The sequence below is a fragment of the Anolis sagrei genome, chromosome X (genome assembly GCF_037176765.1).
Source record: "Anolis sagrei isolate rAnoSag1 chromosome X, rAnoSag1.mat, whole genome shotgun sequence".
Classification (NCBI taxonomy): Eukaryota; Metazoa; Chordata; class Lepidosauria; order Squamata; family Dactyloidae; genus Anolis; species Anolis sagrei.
The window spans coordinates 14,171,299-14,192,374 of NC_090034.1; the positions used below are offsets into that span (position 1 = coordinate 14,171,299).

General features: G+C 44.2%; 1 protein-coding gene across 1 annotated transcript in view; it reads left to right on the forward strand.

The window, feature by feature from the left end:
- The window catches only part of LOC137097870 (multidrug resistance-associated protein 1-like), a 74,557-nt gene extending 54,560 nt beyond the window's left edge, over positions 1-19,997 (forward strand). Inside the window, exons 21-31 of the mRNA XM_067473164.1 lie at positions 1,763-1,910; positions 5,789-5,996; positions 7,841-8,151; positions 9,107-9,306; positions 9,420-9,546; positions 11,888-11,989; positions 13,452-13,598; positions 13,683-13,841; positions 14,950-15,116; positions 16,928-17,122; positions 19,113-19,997. Coding sequence (XP_067329265.1) covers positions 1,763-1,910; positions 5,789-5,996; positions 7,841-8,151; positions 9,107-9,306; positions 9,420-9,546; positions 11,888-11,989; positions 13,452-13,598; positions 13,683-13,841; positions 14,950-15,116; positions 16,928-17,122; positions 19,113-19,221 — 1,873 coding nt within the window. The 3' untranslated portion in view covers positions 19,222-19,997. The remainder of the gene's footprint in view (positions 1-1,762; positions 1,911-5,788; positions 5,997-7,840; positions 8,152-9,106; positions 9,307-9,419; positions 9,547-11,887; positions 11,990-13,451; positions 13,599-13,682; positions 13,842-14,949; positions 15,117-16,927; positions 17,123-19,112) is intronic.
- Positions 19,998-21,076: the final 1,079 nt, after the last annotated feature.

The window sequence follows — 21,076 nt, forward strand, 5'->3', positions numbered from 1 at the left end:
TGCAGCAGATGGTCAGTGGTTTGCTCTTCTCCACACTCGCATGTCGTGGATTCCACTTTGTAGCCCCATTTCTTAAGGTTGGCTCTGCCTCTCGTGGTGCCAGAGCACAGTCTGTTCAGCGCCTTCCAAGTCGCCCAGTCCTCTGTGTGCCCAGGGGAGAGTCTCTCATTTGGTATCAGCCATTGGTTGAAGTTCTGGGTTTGAGCCTGCCACTTTTGGACTCTTGCTTGCTGAGGTGTTCCAGTGAGTGTCTCTGTAGATCTTAGAAAACTATTTCTTGATTTAAGTCGTTGACATGCTGGCTGATACTCAAACAGGGGATGAGCTGGAGATGTCACTGCCTTGGTCCTTTCACTATTGGCTGCTACTTCCCGGTGGATGTCAGGTGGTGCAATACCGGCTAAACAGTGTAGTTTCTCCAGTGGTGTAGGGCGCAGACACCCCGTGATAATGTGGCAGGTCTCATTAAGAGCCACATCCACTGTTTTAGCATGATGAGATGTGCTCCACACTGGGCATGCGTACTCAGCAGCAGAGTAGCAAAGCACAAGGGCAGATGTCTTCACTGTGTCTGGTTGTGATCCCCAGGTTGTGCCAGTCCGCTTTCTTACGATATTATTTGTACCACCCACTTTTTTCTTGATAACCAAGCAGTGCTTCTTGTAGGTCAGAGCAAGGTCCAAAATGACTCCCAGGTATTTGGGTGTGCTGCAATGCTCCAGTGGGATTCCTTCCCAGGTCATCCTCAGAGCTCGAGATGCTTGTCTGTTCTGAAGGTGAAAAGCACACATCTGCATTTTAGATGGATTAGGAATTAGCTAGTTTTCACTGTAATAGGCAGTAAGAGCTCTTAGAGCATTTCAAATCTCCCTGCTTGAGCGGTGATGGCACGATCGTCAGCATAGATGAAATTCTCTGTCCCTTCTGGTATTTATTTTATGAAGGGCTTCCCAGTAATCTATAACAAGGCAATATTACAATATAATGGTATAGTACAATATAGTAATATTTAATACTGATATTGTACTATCTTGTAAGTCAGAGCACAGTCCAGAGTGACTCCCAGGTATTTGGGTGCGCTGCAATGCTCCAGTGGGATTCCTTCCCAGGTAATCCTCAGAGCTCAAGAGGCTTGTCTGTTCTGAAGGTGAAAAGCACATATTTGCATTTTAGATGGATTAGGAATCAGCTGGTTTTCCCTGTAATAGGCAGTAAAAGCACCTAAAGCTTCGGAGAGCTTCTGTTCAACCATTTCAAATCTCCCTGCTTGAGCGATGATGGCATGATCGTCAGCATAGATGAAATTCTCTACCCCTTCTGGTATTTATTTTATGAAGGGCTTCCCAGTCGTTTATTTATTTATTTATTTATTTACAACATTTATATGCCACCCTTCTCACCCCGAAGGGGACTCAGAGCAACTTGCAAGGTATATATACATACAATATATTATTAACATAGTACAATATCAATTTTAAATATTGCTATATTGTACTATATCAATTATATTGTAATATTATTAGTAATATTACGTGTAATATAAATAGGCAATTATAATATCATATTATTATAAGTAGTAGTATTATATTGCATTACATTATAATATTATAAATATTATATGTATATACAATATATTATATATTATATTATATTATTAGAATAGCACAGGAGACAAAGGAGACTCAAGTAGAGCTTCCCTAAGGTTCAAAAAGAGAAGTATTCATGTGTGTTTTTATTTTATTCCTTTTTTAAAAAACCAAAGACAGCTCAGCAACTCCTCCACATTCAGCAGCGAAGCAGGGAAGTCCCTTCCGCAAAACAGCACGACTGAACTGCAGAAAGCCCCGGCGGCAGCAACGGAAAAGAGCGCCTGGAAGCTCACGGAAGCCGATACGGCCAAAACTGGGAAGGTGAGGGTTGAACCAGGACCTATCCCAAACAAAGGGAATTGTTTAATTTCTGAGAAAGTTTCCTTATACTATTGGAAATGTGTGGAAACATAGACTCCTAGAGTTGGAAGGGGCACCCAAAGGCCATCCAGTCCTTTCTACCAGGAAGGAAGGCACCATCCAATCCCTCCCAACAAATGGTCATCCAACGTCTGCTTAAAGACCTCCAGAGAAGGAGAATCCAACCATGCCAAGATTGAGTAGGAAGGCAACCCAAAAGTCATTAATTCGTAGATAAGACATCACTGGAAGGAGGAAATTGCACTTGGATGCAAATGCGATTTGACACCACTTTATCTGCCATGGTTCCATGCTACAGAGTAATTATTATCATTAATAATAATAATAATAATAATAATAATAATAATAGGGGCCAAGGGTGAAAGTAATAGTTTGCCACTCTTTTAGCAAAGGAGGCCAAAGACCCAGGCTTCAGAGGCATTGAGTTAAAGTGGTGTCCAACTGGATTCATTCTGCAGTGTGTTGTTGTTCATTCGTTCAGTCGTCTCCGACTCTTCATGACCTCATGCACCAGCCCACGCCAGAGCTCCCTGTCGGCCGTCACCACCCCCAGCTCCTTCAAGGTCAGTCCAGTCACTTCAAGGATGCCATCCATCCATCTTGCCCTTGGTCGGCCCCTCTTCCTTTTGCCTCCCACTTTCCCCAGCATAATTGCCTTCTCTAGGCTTTCCTGTCTCCTCATGATGTGGCCAAAGTACTTCAACTTTGTCTCTAGTATCCTTCCCTCCAATGAGCGGTCGGGCTTTATTTCTTGGAGTATGGACTGGTTGGATCTTCTCGCAGTCCAAGGCACTCTCAGCACTTTCCTCCAACACCACAGCTCAAAAGCATCGATCTTCCTTCGCTCAGCCTTCCCTAAGGTCCAGCTCTCACATCCGTAGGTGACTATAGGGAATACCATGGCTTTGACTAGGAAATGGATCTTTGTTGCCAGTCTGATGTCTCTACTCTTTACTATTTTATCGAGACTGGACATTGCTCTCCTCCCAAGAAGGAAGCGTCTTCTGATCTCCTGGCCACAGTCTGCATCTGCAGTCATCTTTGCGCCTAGGAATACAAAGTCTGTCACGGCCTCCACATTTTCTCCCTCTATTTTCCAGTTGTCAATCATTCTTGTTGCCATAATCTTGGTTTTTTTGACGTTTAGCTGCAACCCGGCTTTTGCGCTTTCTTCTTTCACCTTGATTAGAAGGCTCCTCAGCTCCTCCTCGCTTTCGGCCATCAGAGTGGTGTCATCTGCATATCTGAGGTTGTTAATGTTTCTTCAAGCAATGTTCACCCCAGCTTTGCATTCATCCAGCCCCCATATCGCATGATGTGTTCTGCATACAAGTTAAAAAGGTTGGGTGAGAGGATGCAGCCTTGCCGGACGCCTTTCCCAATCTGGAACCAGTCTGTTCCTCCGTGGTCAGTTCTGACTGTTGCGACTTGGTCCTTGTACAGATTCCTCAGGAGAGAGACAAGGTGGCTTGGGATGCCCATCCCACCAAGAACTTGCCACAATTTATTATGATCCACACAGTCAAAGGCTTTAGAATAGTCAATGAAGCAGAAATAGATGTTTTTCTGCAGTGTAGATTCACCCTTTCTCCAGGAAAATCACTGGTTTGCATCCTTCCTTATGAAGCCAGGGAAAAGAGTCCGGCTCCTGTCTTCCATGTTTGTTGTGACAGTTTGAAGAGCTTGGCCTCCAGGGAGGTGGCTTTGGCCTCTTGGAGAAATGATTCCCAGTAGCAAGAAGGGCAGGCATTAAAAATAACGTCGCTGTCCTTTTAAGAGATCGCACTTGACCCTTTTGTTTGGGTTTTTTTAAAAAAAAGATGCCATAACCTATGTTAGACAGTATTTGTTCCTGGCTTTTAAATATCATTTCCTCATTAGTTCTATCCTAAAAAACATGGGGAAAGTTTATTAAAATGCAAAAAAAAATTGTGATAGGTTTTCAATGACTATCTCGTAGAGTCTCTACCAATTCAGCAGTGGCAGCCACAAAAACAATGAGGTTTCTGGAGTAGAATAATAATAATAATAATAATAATAATAATAATAATAATAATAAAAACTTTATTTATACCTCACCACCATCTCCCCAAGGGGACATGAGGCCAAGCCCAACAGCACATCAGTAAAAACAAAACAGCAAGCAAATAAAACAGTACAATTAATATAACTTACACATAAACAATAACACAGAGAATTTAAAACCTTATGAAACAACTACTTTCAAAGTAAGGACCGCACAGTGAAACAGGAAATAGCACTTTTCAACCAAAATTCACATTTTGTTTCATAGTGTAATCCAACCCAAGGCCCATGCTGGGAAACTATTAATGAGTGTGGTCTCCACTCCCCGCTGTGTTTGTGTCAACAGCAAGCGGCTTGCCTTCCTTTGCAACTCCTGGAAAGTCTGGAGCAGAGTCTCCTGGCCCTGGACCAAGTTTCCGCTCCGAAACGCAAGGCTCTTTTAATCCCCTTTTTAGTGCAAAAGGGTAGCAGCAGGCGTTTGCCTTTCCCTGCAGAGACGCAGCAGAGGAATCCAGCAGGCCTTCCTTTTGCTCCCGAAACATAGCCCTCTTTCTCTGTGGCTTCCAGGCCCTGCAAACCCTCCCTCCGCTCTGGTGGCACAGTGAAGGCTACGATTCTATGGTTCTATATTGGGATTGTTATTGTTGTTATTACTATTATTATTGTTTTAAGCAGAGGCTGGGTGGCCATCTGTTGGGAGGGATCAGATTGTGTCTTCTTTTATGGCACAATGAGATTGCACCCTTGGCCCCTATATTATTATTATTATTATTATTATTAATAATAATAATAAGCAGAAACCAGATGGCTATCTGTTATGAGGGATCAGATTGTGTCTTCCTTTATGGCTGAAGGGGGTTGGGACTGGATGGCCCTTGAGATCTCTTCCAACTCTAGAATTTGATGGTTCTATATTATTATTATATTATTATATTATATTATATTATTATTATAACTGCGCCCCATGCAGTCGTGCCAGCTACATGACCTTGGAGGTGTCTATGGACAACACCGGCTCTTCGGCTTAGAAATGGAGATGAGCACCCCACCCCAGAGTCAACCATGACTGGACTTAATGTCAGGGGACAATGTTTACCTTTTATATTATTATTAATCAGGGGTTGGGTGGCCATCTGTCGGGAGGGATTGGATTGTGTCCTCTTTTATGGTACATTGAGGTTGCACTGGATGATCCTTGGCTCCTATTGTTATTGTTATTACTGTTACTATTACTACTACTAATAATAATAAACTAAAGCTAGATGGCCATCTGTTAGGAGAGATTGGATGGGGGTCTTTCTTTATGGCACAATGGTGTTGGGACGAGTGTCCCTTGGGTTCCCTTCCAACTCTAGAATCCTATCATTCTATATTATTAATATTAGTATTATTATTAACCAGGGGTTGGGCGGCCATCTGTCGGGAGGGAGCGGATTGTGTCCTCCTTTATGGCACATCGAGGTTCCACTGGATGACTCTTGGCCCCTGTTGTTGTTGTTGTTATTATTACTACTACTACTACTATTACTATTATTACTAATAATAATAAGCAGAAGCTAGAAGGCCATCTGTCAGGAGAGATCGGATAGAGTCTTTCTTTATGGCACAGTGTTGGGATAAGTGTCCCTTGGGTTCCCTGCCAACTTTAGGATCTATCGTTCTATATTATTATTATTATTGTTACTATTAAGAAGGGGTTGGATGACCATCTGGTGGGAGGGATCAGATTGTATCTTCCTTTATGGCACAGTGGGGTTGGGCTGACTCTTGTGCTTCCTCCCTCCCTCCCACAGGTGAAGCCAAAGGTCTACTGGGAGTACATGAAGGCCACTGGTCTCTGGCTGGCCTTCCTGAGCCTCATGCTCTTCCTGTGCAACCACGTGGCCTCCCTGGCCTCCAACTACTGGCTCAGTTTGTGGACCGACGACCCTGTTGTCAACGGGACCCAGCAGAACACCGACCTCCGCCTGGCCGTCTATGGGGCCCTGGGATTCTCCCAAGGTCGGTTGGTCTCTATGTCTCCCTCCATCATCTCCTCTGCTATCTTAAAAAATGGCTATCTTAAAAAAAATTAGGCTATCTTAAAAATATATATAAAAATAAAAAAAGAATGTTGCAAAATTTGTTTAAAAATGCCAAAAAAGGACAGTTTAATTTTGTACAGTTAATGCACAGTTGATGCAGTTTGAACTACTGCATGGCTCAATGTGGTCGGATCCTGGGGGTTGCAGGGAATCATAGAATCCCAGAATTGGGAGGGACCCCCAAGGCCATCCAGTCCAACCCTTCTTCCATGCAGGAAAAGCACCATCAAAGCACCCCCGACAGTTGATCATCCGGCCTCCAAAGAAGGGGTTTCCACCACACTCAGAGAGTTCCACTGTTGAACAGCCTTAAGAAACTCTTCCCAATGTTCTGGTGGCATGTCCTTTCCTGTCATTTGAACCCACGGCTCCATTGAAGCCTAGCCCACAATGCAGCAAGCTCAAGCTTTTGTCAAACTACAAGTCCCAGGATCCCCTTGTACTGAGAAAGAGCGGTTAAAGCAGTGTCAAACTGCACACTGTTAAAAGGCGAAAGATTTATACGATCTGAAGAGAAACCAGAGTATAAACTGCACACTGTTGATGTAGCTTTAGATAGTGGTAATCAGATACTGGTAATCCTTGTTTGGCGAGTGGGCTTGTTAACCAACAAAAACACAAAGACCAGTGTTATCACAATAACACATTTATATTTAATATAATTTAATATCATTTTATGCTTATGTTGTTTTGTTAATTTATGTCGTGCTGTTTACTCTGTATGTTTTGGTGATGTTACTTGGAAACTGTCCCGAGTCCCCGTCGGGGAGATAGAGCAGTATATAAATATATTATTATTATTATTATTATTATTATTATTATTATTATTATTATTATCTCTTCCATAGTAGGCTTTTCTTTGTAGCAAAACAATATGGTTTCACTATTTACAAGAACAAGGTTTCCATAACACAAATGAAGTTCTTTATACTTCCTTTTTTGCTTCCACGCTGGGCTTCTTTTTCATGCAGACAAAGAGCTTCGCTCTCACAGAGGCTCTTCTCAGGCCGAACTTATGCAGATGCTTCACACAGTGGCTTTACACACAGCAAGCCTTCACACTGGAGCGTCACACATGAGCTTTACACACGAGGCCTTCAACTTGGGGCTTCCTTTCATTCGGCCTTCACAAACTGAGGCCTGCGCAGTGGGTTAAAGCGCTGAGCTGCTGAGCTTGTTGATCGAAAGGTCGCAGGTTTGATTCCAGGGAGTGGTGTGAGCTTCCGCTGTCAGCCCTAGCTTCTGCCAACCTAGCAGTTCGAAAACATGCAAATGTGAGTAGATCAATAGGTACCGCTCCGCCGGGAAGGTAACGGCGCTCCATGCAGTCATGCCGGCCACATGACCTTGGAGATGTCTACGGACAATGCTGGCTCTTCGGCTTAGAAATGGAGATGAGCACCACATCCCAGAGTCAGACATGACTGGACTTAATGTCAGGGGACTACCTTTACTACCTTTACAATATAATATATTGTATTTACTTGTTACTTGTAAGCCGCTCTGAGTTCCCTTCAGGGTGAGAAGGGCGGCATATAATGTCATAAATAAATAAATACTGAGGCCTACTAACACTGAGACCTACATCACACTGAGGCCTTTCTCACACTGAGGCCTTTTCACACTGAGGGCTATCTCAGACTGACGCCTTTCTCACACTGAGGCCTACTCATAGTGAGGCCTACTAAGAATTTAGACACTGGCCGTCCCCAACTTACAAAGGACTCCCTTTTTCTCTTTCTCTCTCTCCCTGGCTGTCAGGGGTGGCAGTATTTGGCTACTCGATGGCGGTCTCGGTGGGAGGTCTGCTGGCCTCGCGGCGCCTGCACTTGGGCCTCTTGCATAGCGTCCTGCGCTGCCCCATGGGCTTCTTCGAGCGCACACCCAGCGGGAACCTAGTCAACCGCTTCTCCAAAGAGATCGACACCATCGACTCCATGATCCCGCAAGTCATCAAGATGTTCATGGGCTCCCTCTTCAACGTGGCCGGTGCCTGTGTTGTCATCCTCCTGGCCACCCCGCTGGCCGCCGTCGCCATTCCCCCCTTGGCCCTGGTCTACTTCTTCGTCCAGGTAGGAAGGAGGGCCCCGCCACTCAGGGATTGTCAGCTGCATTAAGATCACTCTGACCAAAAGGTCATGAGTTCGAAGCCAGCCCGGGTTGGAGTGGGTTTCCAACCAATTGTGTAGCCTGTTGTCAACCTTTGCAACCCGAAAGACAGTTGCACCTGTCAAGTAGGAAAATTAGGTACCACCTTAAAGTGTGGGGAGGCTAAATTAACTAATTTATGAGGCCATAAAAAAAAAAAGACTCCAGCAAGCACTCCAGCAAAAAGCATGCGGGGAATGCGGAAGTACTTCATTAGTGTCGTAGATGGACGATGAAAGCGACAGCTCCCCTGGCGGCCAGAAAAAGTTAAATAGCCTGTGTGTATGTCTGTATATGTTGTATGTCAAAATTGGCATTGAATGTTTGCCATATATGTGTACACTGTAATCCGCCCTGAGTCCCCTGTGGGGTGAGAAGGGCGGAATATAAAAGCTGTAAATAAATAAATAAATAAATAAATAAAAGTATGGAACATGCTTTTGTTCCTGGGTTATAATTGCCATTCTTTCCTAATTGGTTCTATCATAAAAACATGGGAAATTTTCATTAAACTGCAAAAAAAAGAAATTGTTCTTGCTGGAGGGACATCCTACAGCACATCTTGCTATAGGTTGCTGTAAGTTTTTTGGGCTGTATGGCCATGTTCCAGAAGCATTCTCTCCTGACATTTCGCCTGCATCTATGGCAGGCAGCCTCAGCCCAAAACACTTACAGCAACACAGCGATTCCGGCCATGAAAGCCTTCAACTGCACATCTTGCTATCATTTTTCAATTAATATGTCTCGACTAATTCAACATAGTTTGTGCTACCAAAGTTTCTGGAGTAGAACTACTACTTTCAAAATAAGGGCCACACAATTAAACAGGAAACAACACTTTCAAACCAGGAACAGAGAGTTTTTCAAATGTTGTTCCAGCGCTTCTATGTGGCGACCTCTCGGCAGCTGAAGCGCCTGGAGTCGGTCAGCCGCTCCCCGGTCTATTCACACTTCAACGAGACCCTGCTGGGGGTCAGCGTCATCCGGGCCTTTGCCGAGCAGCAGCGCTTCGTCCAGCAGAGTGACCTCAGGGTGGACCAGAACCAGAAGGCCTACTACCCCAGCATCGTGGCCAACAGGTGAGATTTGGGGAGGCTTCGGACAGCCATAGGCGGGGTTCTGGGTCCAGTTGATTCTGCCTTGAAGGCCTGGCTGTGCCGCCATCTTCCTTTCTCTGTCTCTTTCTCTACAGGTGGCTGGCCGTGCGGCTGGAGTCGGTGGGCAACTGCATTGTCCTCTTTGCCGCCCTCTTTGCCGTCATTGCTCGCCACGTCCTCAGCCCTGGCCTAGTGGGCCTCTCCATCTCCTACTCCCTGCAGGTAGCGCTCAACAGGGGGCTATTATTACTACTATTATTATTATTATTTATTTATTTATTATTTAGCAGTTTTGTATACCGGTCTTCTCACCTCTGTCGAGGGACTCGGGCCGGTTTCCAACAGTAATATCACAAACAGTAATTAAAAACATCATATTACATATTAAGCTAAAACATTAAAATAGCAATGCAGTCAAATAATTACAAAGGTCAGTCGTCAAAATAAAATCGTTGTTCGTCATCATCCATCCATATCACAGAATATTGACTCACTCGTTGAATGCCAATTTCCACAGTCAAGTTTTCACCTGTTTCCTGAACGTTAAGATAGAGGGGGCGGTTCTGATCTCCAGTGGGATAGAGATATTATTATTATTATTATTATCATTATTATTATTATGATTATTATTATTATTATTATTTCCTACTCTAGGTAGCAGTCAATGGGAGATATTTGTGGTAGTATTTTATAGTTTTATAGAGTATTTTTATTGTTATATTTTGTTGTTATGTCTATGATGTGGCATTGAATTTTTGCTGGAGAAGCCATTGAAATCCACAAGCATGTGGACAATTTCAACAGAAAGGAGGAAACCATGAAAATGAACAAAATCTGGCTACCAGTATTAAAAAAAACTCAAAAATTACAACAGCATAACAACAGAGGGGAAACAAACAGGCACATAAAATCGCTCAACAAGGGATTCCCCCCGGGCACTTCCAGGTCATTGAATGCTAATCAAGGTGATCAGCTGAAACATTCACACCTAGCCCCAGCAGACAAAAGTCCTTTGTCTCACCCTGGTCATTCCACAGATATATAAACCCATTTTTCCTACTTCCAACAGACCTCACTACCTCTGAGGATGCTTGCCATAGATGCAGGCGAAACGTCAGGAGAAAAATTGCCTCCAGAACATGGCCATATAGCCCAGAAAAACCTACAACAACCCAATTTATTATTTATTTGCAGTATTTGTATATCCCCTTCTCTACCCTGAAGGGGACTCAGGGCGGTTCACAATGTTGTAAGCTGCCTTGTGTCCCCTGTGAGGTGAGAAAGGCAGGGTATAAATAAAGTAAATAAATAGTATTTTTATTTTTGAGTCTCCTACTCCCTGCACGTAGCAGTCAACAATGAGCTGTTGTTGCCACTGTTGTTGTTGTTATTATTATGATTGACACAAATGCACAGTATGTCACAACAAACGAGATCTCTATGCTGGATTTCATATCACAAAATCACAAGCCGAACACTTCCCAAGCGTCTAGGACTGTGTGATGTATTTTCGAATGATGCGCACAGATTCCAAGTCAGGTGGCCTTTTGCAGTTGACAGATTGTGATTTTGTTGATGTTTATTGTTTCCAAATACTGGCTGAGATCTTTTGGCACGGCACCCAGTGCGCCAATGACCACTAGGACCACCTGGATTGGTTGATGCCAGAGCCTTTGCAGTTCGATTTTGAGGTCTTGATAGCGGCTGAGTTTTTCCTGTTGTTTTTCCTCACTCGGTATGGCGACATCAATAATCCAGACTTTTTTCCTTTTCCACAATTGTGATGTCTGGTGTTGTGTTTCAAAACTTTGTCAGTCTGGATTCAAAAGTCCCACAGTATTTTTGCATGTTCATTTTCCACGACCTTTGCAAGTTTATGATCCCACCAGTTCTTTACTACTGGCAGGTGGTGCTTGTTCCAGTGAATCATTTGGGCCACAGAGTTGTGCCTCTGTTTGTAGTCCATCTGTGCAGTTTTCTAGCTGAGGATATGGTCAATTTTGTTGATGTTGTTTGATGTTTTTGTATTGGTTTTATTTTGCTGCAATATGTTGTCCGGGCTTGGCCCCATGTAAGCAGCTCCGAGTCCCCACCGGGGAGATGGTGGCGGGGTATAAATAAAGATTATTATTATTATTATTATTATTATTATTAGGTTCTTGTGGGTTTTTTCGGGTTATAGGGCCATGTTCTAGAGGCATTTCTCCTGACGTTTCGCCTGCATCTATGGCAAGCATCCTCAAGCATCCTACCTCTGAGGATGCTTGCCATAGATGCAGGCGAAACGTCAGGAGAAATGCCTCTAGAACATGGCCCTATAGCCCGAAAAAACCCACAAGAACCTAGTGATTCCAGCCATGAAAGCCTTTGACAATACATTATTATTATTATTATTATTATTATTATTATTATTATTATTACATTGAAGGCCATTGGATTAGATGGCTTGTAAGACTCCCTCCAATCCCGAGATCTCTCTGGCGATCCCTCTCTATATCTCCCAGACAAAACAGAACTATAAACCCCAAAGCATCCTTTGCAAACCTCTTCTCTCCTTTGGCAGATCACCACTTACTTGAACTGGCTGGTGCGCATGTCCGCCGAGATGGAGACCAACATCGTGGCCGTGGAGCGGGTCAAGGAGTACTCCGAGAAGGAGCAGGAGGTGCGTTGGACTCAGGAACGGGGATCATGGGAGACGCAGTGTGGCAACATCTTGCAGGCCGCTGTGGTCTTGCAAACTCAGGACACTTCCATTGGGACAAAGAAGACAGTAGCATTTCTTTCCTCCTTTTTTTTGGCCTTTCTTAAGCCATAGCACCCCCGTGTGGCTAAACCTGAACACTGCAGTATTTTTGTTTATATATTTTCTATTTTTTTCTGTCACCCCCCATAAGAAAAGACCAAAAAATAAAAACTGTCCCGCCAAAGCATTACCTATTGATCTACTCGCATCTGCATGTTTTTGAACTGCTAAATTGGCAGAAGCTGGGTCTACCAGCGGGAGCTCACTCTGCTCCCTGGATTTGAACCGCCAACATTTCGGTCAGCAAGTTCAGCAGCTCAACGGTTTAACCCGCTGTGCCACTGTATATGTATATGAGTATATACACACACATATATGCTATATATAGAATATATATGAATATATGAAAATTAAAAGTCGTAGTAGTATGTTTATGTTTATGTAAACGCAGCTTTTTCTCTCCATAAGGAAACTCATACCATCTTATACATATACTAGCTGTCCCCTGCCATGAATTGCTGTGACCCAGTCTGTGTATATGTATTTTGTGTGTGTATATGTGTGTGTACGCACATATATGTGTGTGTGGAGCCCCCGGTGGCGCAGTGGGTTAAAGCACAGAGCTGCTGACCTTGTTGATCGAAAGGTCACAGGTTCGATTCCGGGGAGCGGCGTGAGCTTCCGCTGTCAGCCCTAGCTTCTGCCAACCTAGCAGTTCGAAAACATGCAAATGTGAGTAGATCAATAGGTACCGCTCCGGCGGGAAGGTAAGGGCGCTCCATGCAGTCATGCCGGCCACATGACCTTGGAGGTGTCTACGGACAACGCCGGCTCTTCGGCTTAGAAATGGAGATGAGCACCACACCCCAGAGTCAGACATGACTGGACTTAATGTCAGGGGACTACCTTTACCTTTACCTATATGTGTGTGTACATATTTGTGTATATGTGTGGTTGCATATATATATGTGGGTTTGCACATATGTTGTAATGTCATTTTTGTTTTTTTGGCTTTTTAAGTCCCTTCTGTTGTGTTTTTCAGTGTGTTTATGAGTGATGGTCATTCATTGGCCTGAGAGGTGTCTTGTGTCCAAATTTGGTGTCAATTCGTTCAGTGGTTTTTGAGTTATGTTAATCCCACAAACGAACATTACAGTTTTATTCATATAGATTCCTCTCTCCTTCCTCCATCCTCCTTTTCTTTCTTCCTTTGCTTTCTTCCCCTTCCTTCCCTCCTTCTTTCCTTTCTTCCTTCTTCCCTCCCTTCCTCTTCCTTTCCTCCTCCTTTTCCTTCCTCCTTTTACTTCTCCCTCCCTCCTTTTCCTTCCTACTTTCTTCCCTTCCTTTCCTCCCTCCTTCCTTTTTCCTTCCTCTTTCCCAGGCGGAGTGGCGTTTGCCGGGGGCGTCTATTCCGGAGGGTTGGCCCCTCGAGGGTCGGGTGGAGTTCCGGGGCTACAGCCTGCGCTACAGAGACGACATGGATCTGGTCCTGAGAAACATCACCATCACTATCAACGGAGGAGAGAAGGTGAGCTTTTCTTTAGGAAGGGGAAGGGGAAGGGACAGGGCTTGTCCTCCCCTTGACCTCCCCTTGACCCTCTTCTCCCCAAAGGTGGGCATCGTGGGCCGGACCGGGGCTGGGAAGTCCTCCCTGACGCTGGGCCTCTTCCGGATCAACGAAGCGGCCGAAGGGCAGATCCTCATCGACGGGGTCGACATTGCAAGCATTGGGCTCCACGACCTTCGCTTCAAGGTGACCATCATCCCACAGGTGAGGAGCAGAGACCCAACAAAGGGCAGCCATCTCTCTACACACCGGCCTAGAGCTACAGACATCTAACTTACAAATGACTCAGAGTTAAATACAGGGCTGAGACAACAGGAAGTGGGGGGAATCTACCCCTCGGAAGGGAAATCCACTCATAGAATCATAGAATCATAGAATCAAAGAGTTGGAAGAGACCTCATGGGCCATCTACCCCCTGCCAAGAAGCAGGAATATTGCATTCAAATCACCCCCGACAGATGGCCATCCAGCCTCTGTTTAAAAGCTTCCAAAGAAGGAGCCTCCACCACACTCCGGGGCAGGGAGTTCCACTGCTGAACGGCTCTCACAATCAGGAAGTTCTTCCTCGTGTTCAGATGGAATCTCCTCTCTTGTAGTTTGAAGCCATTATTCTGCGTCCTAGTCTCCAGGGAAGCAGTTGTTATCCTGGAAGAGTTGTTATCAGGGGAGAAAGGGGTCTCCACTGAAGCTTTAGCCCCAATCCTTGTTTCCACCACAAGCCAAATTTCCCAAAATCCAAATTTCACAAGGACAGAAAGGGAGGCAAAATATTCCGAACAGGGACACAGACAGAAAGCTTTGAAGCTGCAAGGCTATTAAATGCTAATCAAGGTGGCCAATTTGAACATTCAGACTTGCCTCAAATAGACAAGAGTTCATTCTCCCACCCTGAACATTCCACAGATATATAAACCCCACTTGCCTAGTTTCCAACAGATGTCACAACCTATGAGGATGCCTGCCATAGATGTGGGTGAAACGTCAGGAGAGAATGCTTCTGGAACATAACCATACAGCCTGGAAAACTCACAGCAACCTAGTGATTCCAGCCATGAAAGCTTTCGACAACACACACACACACACACCCAAAAATATACGTGTGTGTGTATATATATATATATTCATGTCAGATAGCATAGGGAAGGGTATATAGCTGGAGTTACACTTAGGAAATGTCCCTATTCTGACTTACATACAAATTCAGCTTAAGAACAGACCTCCAGAACCTCTCTTGTTCATAACTTGGGGTTGCCTATATATCTATCTCTGGCCATTGGGCATGATGGGGACCCTCCTTGTGTTTCTCCCCCAGGATCCCGTCCTGTTCTCGGGCTCCCTGCGCATGAACCTGGACCCCTTTGAGCAGTATTCGGACGAGGAGGTCTGGCGCTCGCTGGAGTTGTCCCACCTCAAGGCCTTCGTCTCCACGCTGCCAGACAAACTGCATCATGAATGTGCCGAAGGAGGAGAGAACCTCAGGTGAGCCTCGCGTCAAAGGACACACCTTGCCAGGTTTATTTTGTTTATTTACGAAGCTATTGCAAAGATAACCACCTGAACTCTGCCAAGACACAAGTGTGTGTTTTCCATTTATGTAACCATGAAGCCAACAGGAAATTGGAAAGTTACCTGGGAAGGCCAAGAGGCTGAACACTGCTCCCAGCCTAAATATCTCGGCGTCACCTTAGCTTGAGTACTAACATTTAGGAAACACTGTGCTTGTCCACAATGCTCTGCCTCATGCACAGAGGAAGAACTGATTAAAGCTACAAACAATGCGGTCGCTGTTGCCCTTGCCAGGTCTGGTTGCGATGGCCAGGCATTGTCTGTAGGAATCGGAGGAGACCCTGAAAGCAGGGCCAGGTGATACACAATTGGGACGGCCCAGGAAGGGCACTGACCCTCTGTAGTTATGTTATTCGGTGCCTGTTTGTCTACTAGCCAGAGAGACATCTGTCAATAGTTAGGTCAACCACTTAAGGCTTAGTCTGTCTTTGACACCAGACTCGTTGAATATTTCTCATTCCTTCACCTTATTTGCTCAGTAACAAAGAGAGAGACTCTTTTGGCCTCTCTTTCCCACCTTCCCTTCTCTTCCTTCCTTCCCTTGTTCTTCCTCCCTACTTTCTTCTCTCTTTCTTTGTTTCTTTCTCCCCTTCTCCTCCCTTCCTCTTTTCCCTCCTCCCTCCCTCTTTGCTTTCTTCCTTTCTCCCTCCCTCCTTTCTCCCCCTTCTTTCTCTTTCTCTCACTCCCCTCTTCTTCCTTCCTTCTTCCATCACTCCTTTCTTCCCTCCTTATGCTCCTTCCTTCCTTTTTTTCTTTCTTCCCTCTCCTCCCTCCCTCTCTTTCTTTCTTTCTTTCTTTCTTTCTTTCTTTTCTTTCTCTCTCCCCTTTCCTTCCTTCCTTCTTCCATCACTCCTTTCTTCCCTCCTTTCTTCTTTCTTTCTGCCCTCTTCTCCCTCTCTCCATCGTTCCTTCTCTTTCTTTCCTTTTTTCCCTTCTACTTCATTCTTCGCCACTCCTTTCTTCCCTTTCTTCTGCCCTTCCTTTCTTCCTTCCTCTCTTTCTTTCTTTCTATCCTCTCTTCTGCTCCTTCCCTCCTTTCTTCCCTCCCTTTCCTTCCATTTTTCTCCCCTCTCCTTCCTTCCTTCTTCCATCACTCCTTTCTTCCCTCCTTTCTTCTGTCCCTTTTTTTCTTTCTTTCTGCCCTCTCTTCCCTCCTTTATTTTCTCCCTTTCTTTCCTTTCTTTTTTTCTCCCTTCTACTTCCTTCCTTCTTCCCTCACTCCTTTCTTCCCTCCTTTCTTCTGCCCTTCCTTCGTCTTTCTTTCTTTCTATCCTCTCGTCTGCTTCTTTCCTCCTTTCTTCCCTCACCCCCTGTCCTTCCTTTCTTTTTTTGTCCTCTCTCCTTTCTTCCTCCACCACTCCTTTCTTCTGTCCCTTTCTTCCTGCCCTCCTCTCCCTTAATTCCTTCTTTCTTTCAGTGAAAGTCTGTTTTCTCCCTCTCTGTCTTTGACCCTCTGCTTCTGCCTGATTCCTCACCCAACACATTAACATAGAACTATAGGGATGGAAGGGACTTTAAGGATCATCTAGCCCAGCCCATTATCAGGCAGGGATACTGCACTAAAGCATTCCTGAGAGATGCCCCTCCAACCTTGGCTTAAAGACCTGCCAAGGTGAAGAAACTAACCTCTGTTCTTTCTAGTCCAGCTTCCATAGAAACGCACTGCAAAGCCTATCTCACTGCAACCAGTACGATAATGATCTTTCCCCCTTTGTTTTGGTCAGTGTGGGTCAGCGGCAGCTGGTGTGCCTCTCGCGTGCACTGCTGCGTAGGTCCAAGATCCTGGTGCTGGATGAAGCCACAGCCGCCGTGGACCTAGAGACGGACTGCCTGATCCAGACCACCATCCGGAAGCAGTTCGAGGGATGCACCGTCCTCACCATCGCCCACCGGCTCAACACCATCATGGACTACACACGGTAGGAAGAATCACATATAGACCAGAATCTATGGCAGGCATCCACAGAGGTTGTGAGGTCTGTTGGAAACTAGGCAAATGGGGTTTATATATATGTAGAATGCCCGGGGTGGGAAGCAAGTCCGAATGTTGCAATTGGCCACCTTGATTAACATTGAATGTCTTTGCAGTTTCAAAGCTTGGCTGCTTCCTGCCTGGAAGAATCCTTTGTTGGGAGGTCTTAGGTGGCCCTGATTGTTTCATGTCATAATAATAATAATAATAATAATAATAATAATAATAATAATGTCCATAAGCTAATAATAATACTAATAGTAAGTACATAACCTAGTAATAATAATAATAATATTAGCAGCATAAACTAATAATAGTTATGATCATAATACTGGGTCCATAAACTACTAAAAATATACTCTAGCTCTAGCTACTGGAAGTCCAGTACTTTCCCCAAATTTAGAGGAAGGCTTTACAGGCCTCATTTAAGACATGAAAGCAGTGAATACTACTACTACTACTACTACTACTACTAATAATAATAATAATAATAGTAATAATTCAAGTCTAGCAACTGGAGGTCTAGTAATTTCCCTAAGTCACAGGCCTTCCTCTTGGAAGATGGCTTTGAGTCTCTTTTAAAAGAGGACAGTAGTTTATTATATTATTATTGTTATACCAACTCCGGGTACTAGCAGTAATTTCCCCAAATTTAGGTCTATCGATGAAGAGGCATTGACTTTACAGGCCTTTTCCTTGGTAGACTGCTGGGAGGCTCATTTAAGAGAGGAAAGCAGTAAATAAACAAACAAATAAATACTATTTACTGCTTTCCTCTCTTAAATGAGACTCCAAGCAGTCTACCAAGGAGAAGGCCTGTAAAGTCAATACCTCCATCAATAGACCTAAATTTGGGGAAATTACTGCTAGTATCTGGAGCTGGTATAACAATAATAATATAATAAACCATTATTCTCTCTTAAAAGATACTCAAACAATCTTCCAAGGGGAAGGCCTGGGACTTAGGGAAATTACTAGACTTCCAGTTGCTAGAGTTGAATTATTATTATTATTATTAGTAGTAGTAGTAGTAGTAGTAGTAGTAGTAGTAGTATTCACTGCTTTATGTCTTAAATGAGGCCTGTAAAGCCTTCCCCTAAATTTGGGGAAGGTACTGGACTTCCAGTAGCTAGAGGTAGATTATATTATTAATAGTTTATGGACCCAGTATTATGATTATAACTATTATTAGCTTATGCCCCTAATATTATTACTATTATTACTAGGTTATGTACTTAGTATTATTATTAGCTTATGGACATTATTATTCATTATTATTATTATGATTATTATTATCATCAACAACAACAACAAGGTAAACATTTGTCATGTTTGACTCTGGGGGGTGATGCTCGTCTCCATTTCTAAGTCGAAGAGCTGGAGTTGTCCATAGACACCTCCAAGGTCATGTGGCCAGCATGATTGCATGGAGCACTGTTACTTTCCTGTTGAAGCGGTACCTATTGCTCTATTCACATTTGTATGTTTTCAAAGTGCTAGGTTTGTAGAAGCTGGGGCTAACAGTGGGAGCTCACCCCTCTCCATGGATTTGAACTACCAACCTTTTAGTCAGCAAGTTCAGCAGCTGAGTGTTTTAACCCGCTGCACCACCAGGGGGCCCATAATGTATATAATATAAATAATATATTATATAGAAATTTTATTGATTACCCGCCTCTTCTAATGGCTCCAGGCCGGGTAGGAAAAACATAGTATAATATATAATATAATACTAATAGTATAATATACTGGTAATGTATATATATTGTGGTATGTATAATAATATACTATAATACAATAATATAATAATTATATGTTATATAGTACATGTAATATTACTAATCATATTCCCGTCATTCCCCCTTGTCCTCATTTGAAGCAGATGCCTCCTCCCTTCTGGCCAGAATGCCCTGCTGACCTTTGCCTTCTCTTCCCAGGGTCATCGTCCTGGAGAGGGGGGAGATTGTGGAGTGCGGGGCCCCAGGGGCCCTCCTCCAGGCCAAGGGTCCCTTCTACAACATGGCCAAAGACGCCGGCCTGGTCTGACCACTGCCTCCCCTGGGCAAGGGACAAGGGCCGGATGGATGGACAGATCTGTTTTCGGAGGACCCCAAAGGGCCGCCTGACCCAGAAGCCTCCCTCCCTTCCTCTCGAGGCCTGCTTTGCCATGAGGTCAGTGCCGCGTTGCTTTCTTTCCTCCTGCGGCCAAAGCCTGGACAGTTTCACTTCCGTCTCGTTGGTCAAGCTGCAAGACCAAACTGCATTTTGCACCGAAAAGGACAAAACATCCCAATGGGGAAAAAAGCCTTAAGAGTTTCCATCTCCGGGCCTTTTGAAGGAAGAAGGAATTGATCCCAAAGAAGAAAAGGCTTGCCTTTGCCCAAAACAGATTGAGCCGAAGATGCAGCTGGGATACTTGTTTCATCCAAATGCCTTTAACTAGCTTTATCTCCGAGGCCAAAGAAGCCAGCCAGCAACTCCAGGCTTTTCTTGTCCCCAAAAGGTTATCCATTCATTTCCCATATATTTTTTTGGTTTGCCTGATTCTTCCCTGGTTCTGTTTTGGGAGAGGATTTGCATCTCCTTTGCCTTTTCTCTCCAGAGGAAAGTCAGCAGCGGATCGAAAGTAAGGCCGGAACGGTGGACTTGGGACATTTTTTAAAACAAACAACAAACCTTTAGGACTTGTGTCTTCTCTTTAGAATAAAAGTTATTTATTTATATTTTATTTTGTTGTACAGAAAGATTCTCGAAAAGTTTAAAAATATTTTGTAAACAATGATTCACAGAGCAAGCGTTCAGTAAAAATTATTATTTCTTTCCCCCTTTGAAGAAATCATCCTCATTCTTCGAGCTTGGGATGGAATGGTGGTTTTATTAATTATATGAGGAAAGGAGGAAGGGCGGAAAGAGTGAATGAGGAAGAGGGGAAGGAAGAGAGAAAAGGAGGAGAACAAAACAGGAGGGAAAGAGGAAGAAAGGAAAGGAGCAAAGAAGGAATAAAGGGAGAAAGGAGAAAAGAAGGATGGGAGGAAAGGAGGAATACAAGAAGAGAGAAGGAAAGGACAAGGGAAAAGAAAGACTAAAGGGAGAGAGAAAGGAGGGAAGAACAATGGGAGGAAAGGAGGAATAAAGGAAGAGGGGAGAAAAGGAAAAGGGAAAAGGAGGACTAAAGGAAGAGAGCAAAGGAGGAATAAAGGGAGGAAAGAAGGACTAAAGGGAGAGAGAAAGGAGGGAGGAACGATGGGAGGAAAGGAAGAATAAAAGAAGGGATGAAAGAAGAAATAAAGGAAGCAGAAGAAAGAAGGAATAAAGGAAGAGAGAAAGGAGGAAAGAAGGGAGGGAGGAATAAAGGAAGAGGGGAAGAAAGGATGAGAAGAAAGGAGGAATAAAGGAGGAAAGAAGGACTAAAGGAAGAGTGAAAGGAGGGAGGAACGATGGGAGGAAAGGAGGAATAAAGGAAGAGCGGAGGAAAGAAGGAATAATAAAGAGAGAAAGGAGCAAAGAAGGATGGGAGGAATAGAAGAAGAAAGGAAGAGGGGAAGAAAGGATAGGAGGAAAGGAAGACTAAAGGAAGGAAGGAAATCAGGAATAAAGGAAGAGAGAAAGGAGCAAAGAAGGATGGGAGGAAAGGAGCAATAAAGGAAGAGGGAAGGAAAGGATGAGGGAAAATGAATAAAGGAAAAAGAAAGGAGGGAGGAGCATGGGACAAAAGGAGGAATAAAGGAAGGAAAGAAGGAATGAAGGAAGAGGGGAGGATGAGGGGAAAGGGGGACTAAAGGAAGAGGAAAGGAGGGAAGAAAGATGGGAGGAAAGGAGGAGTAAAGGAACAGAGGAAATAAGGAATAAAGGAAGAGGGGAAGGGGGGGGGAAGGAAAAGGATGGGAGGAAAGGAGGAACA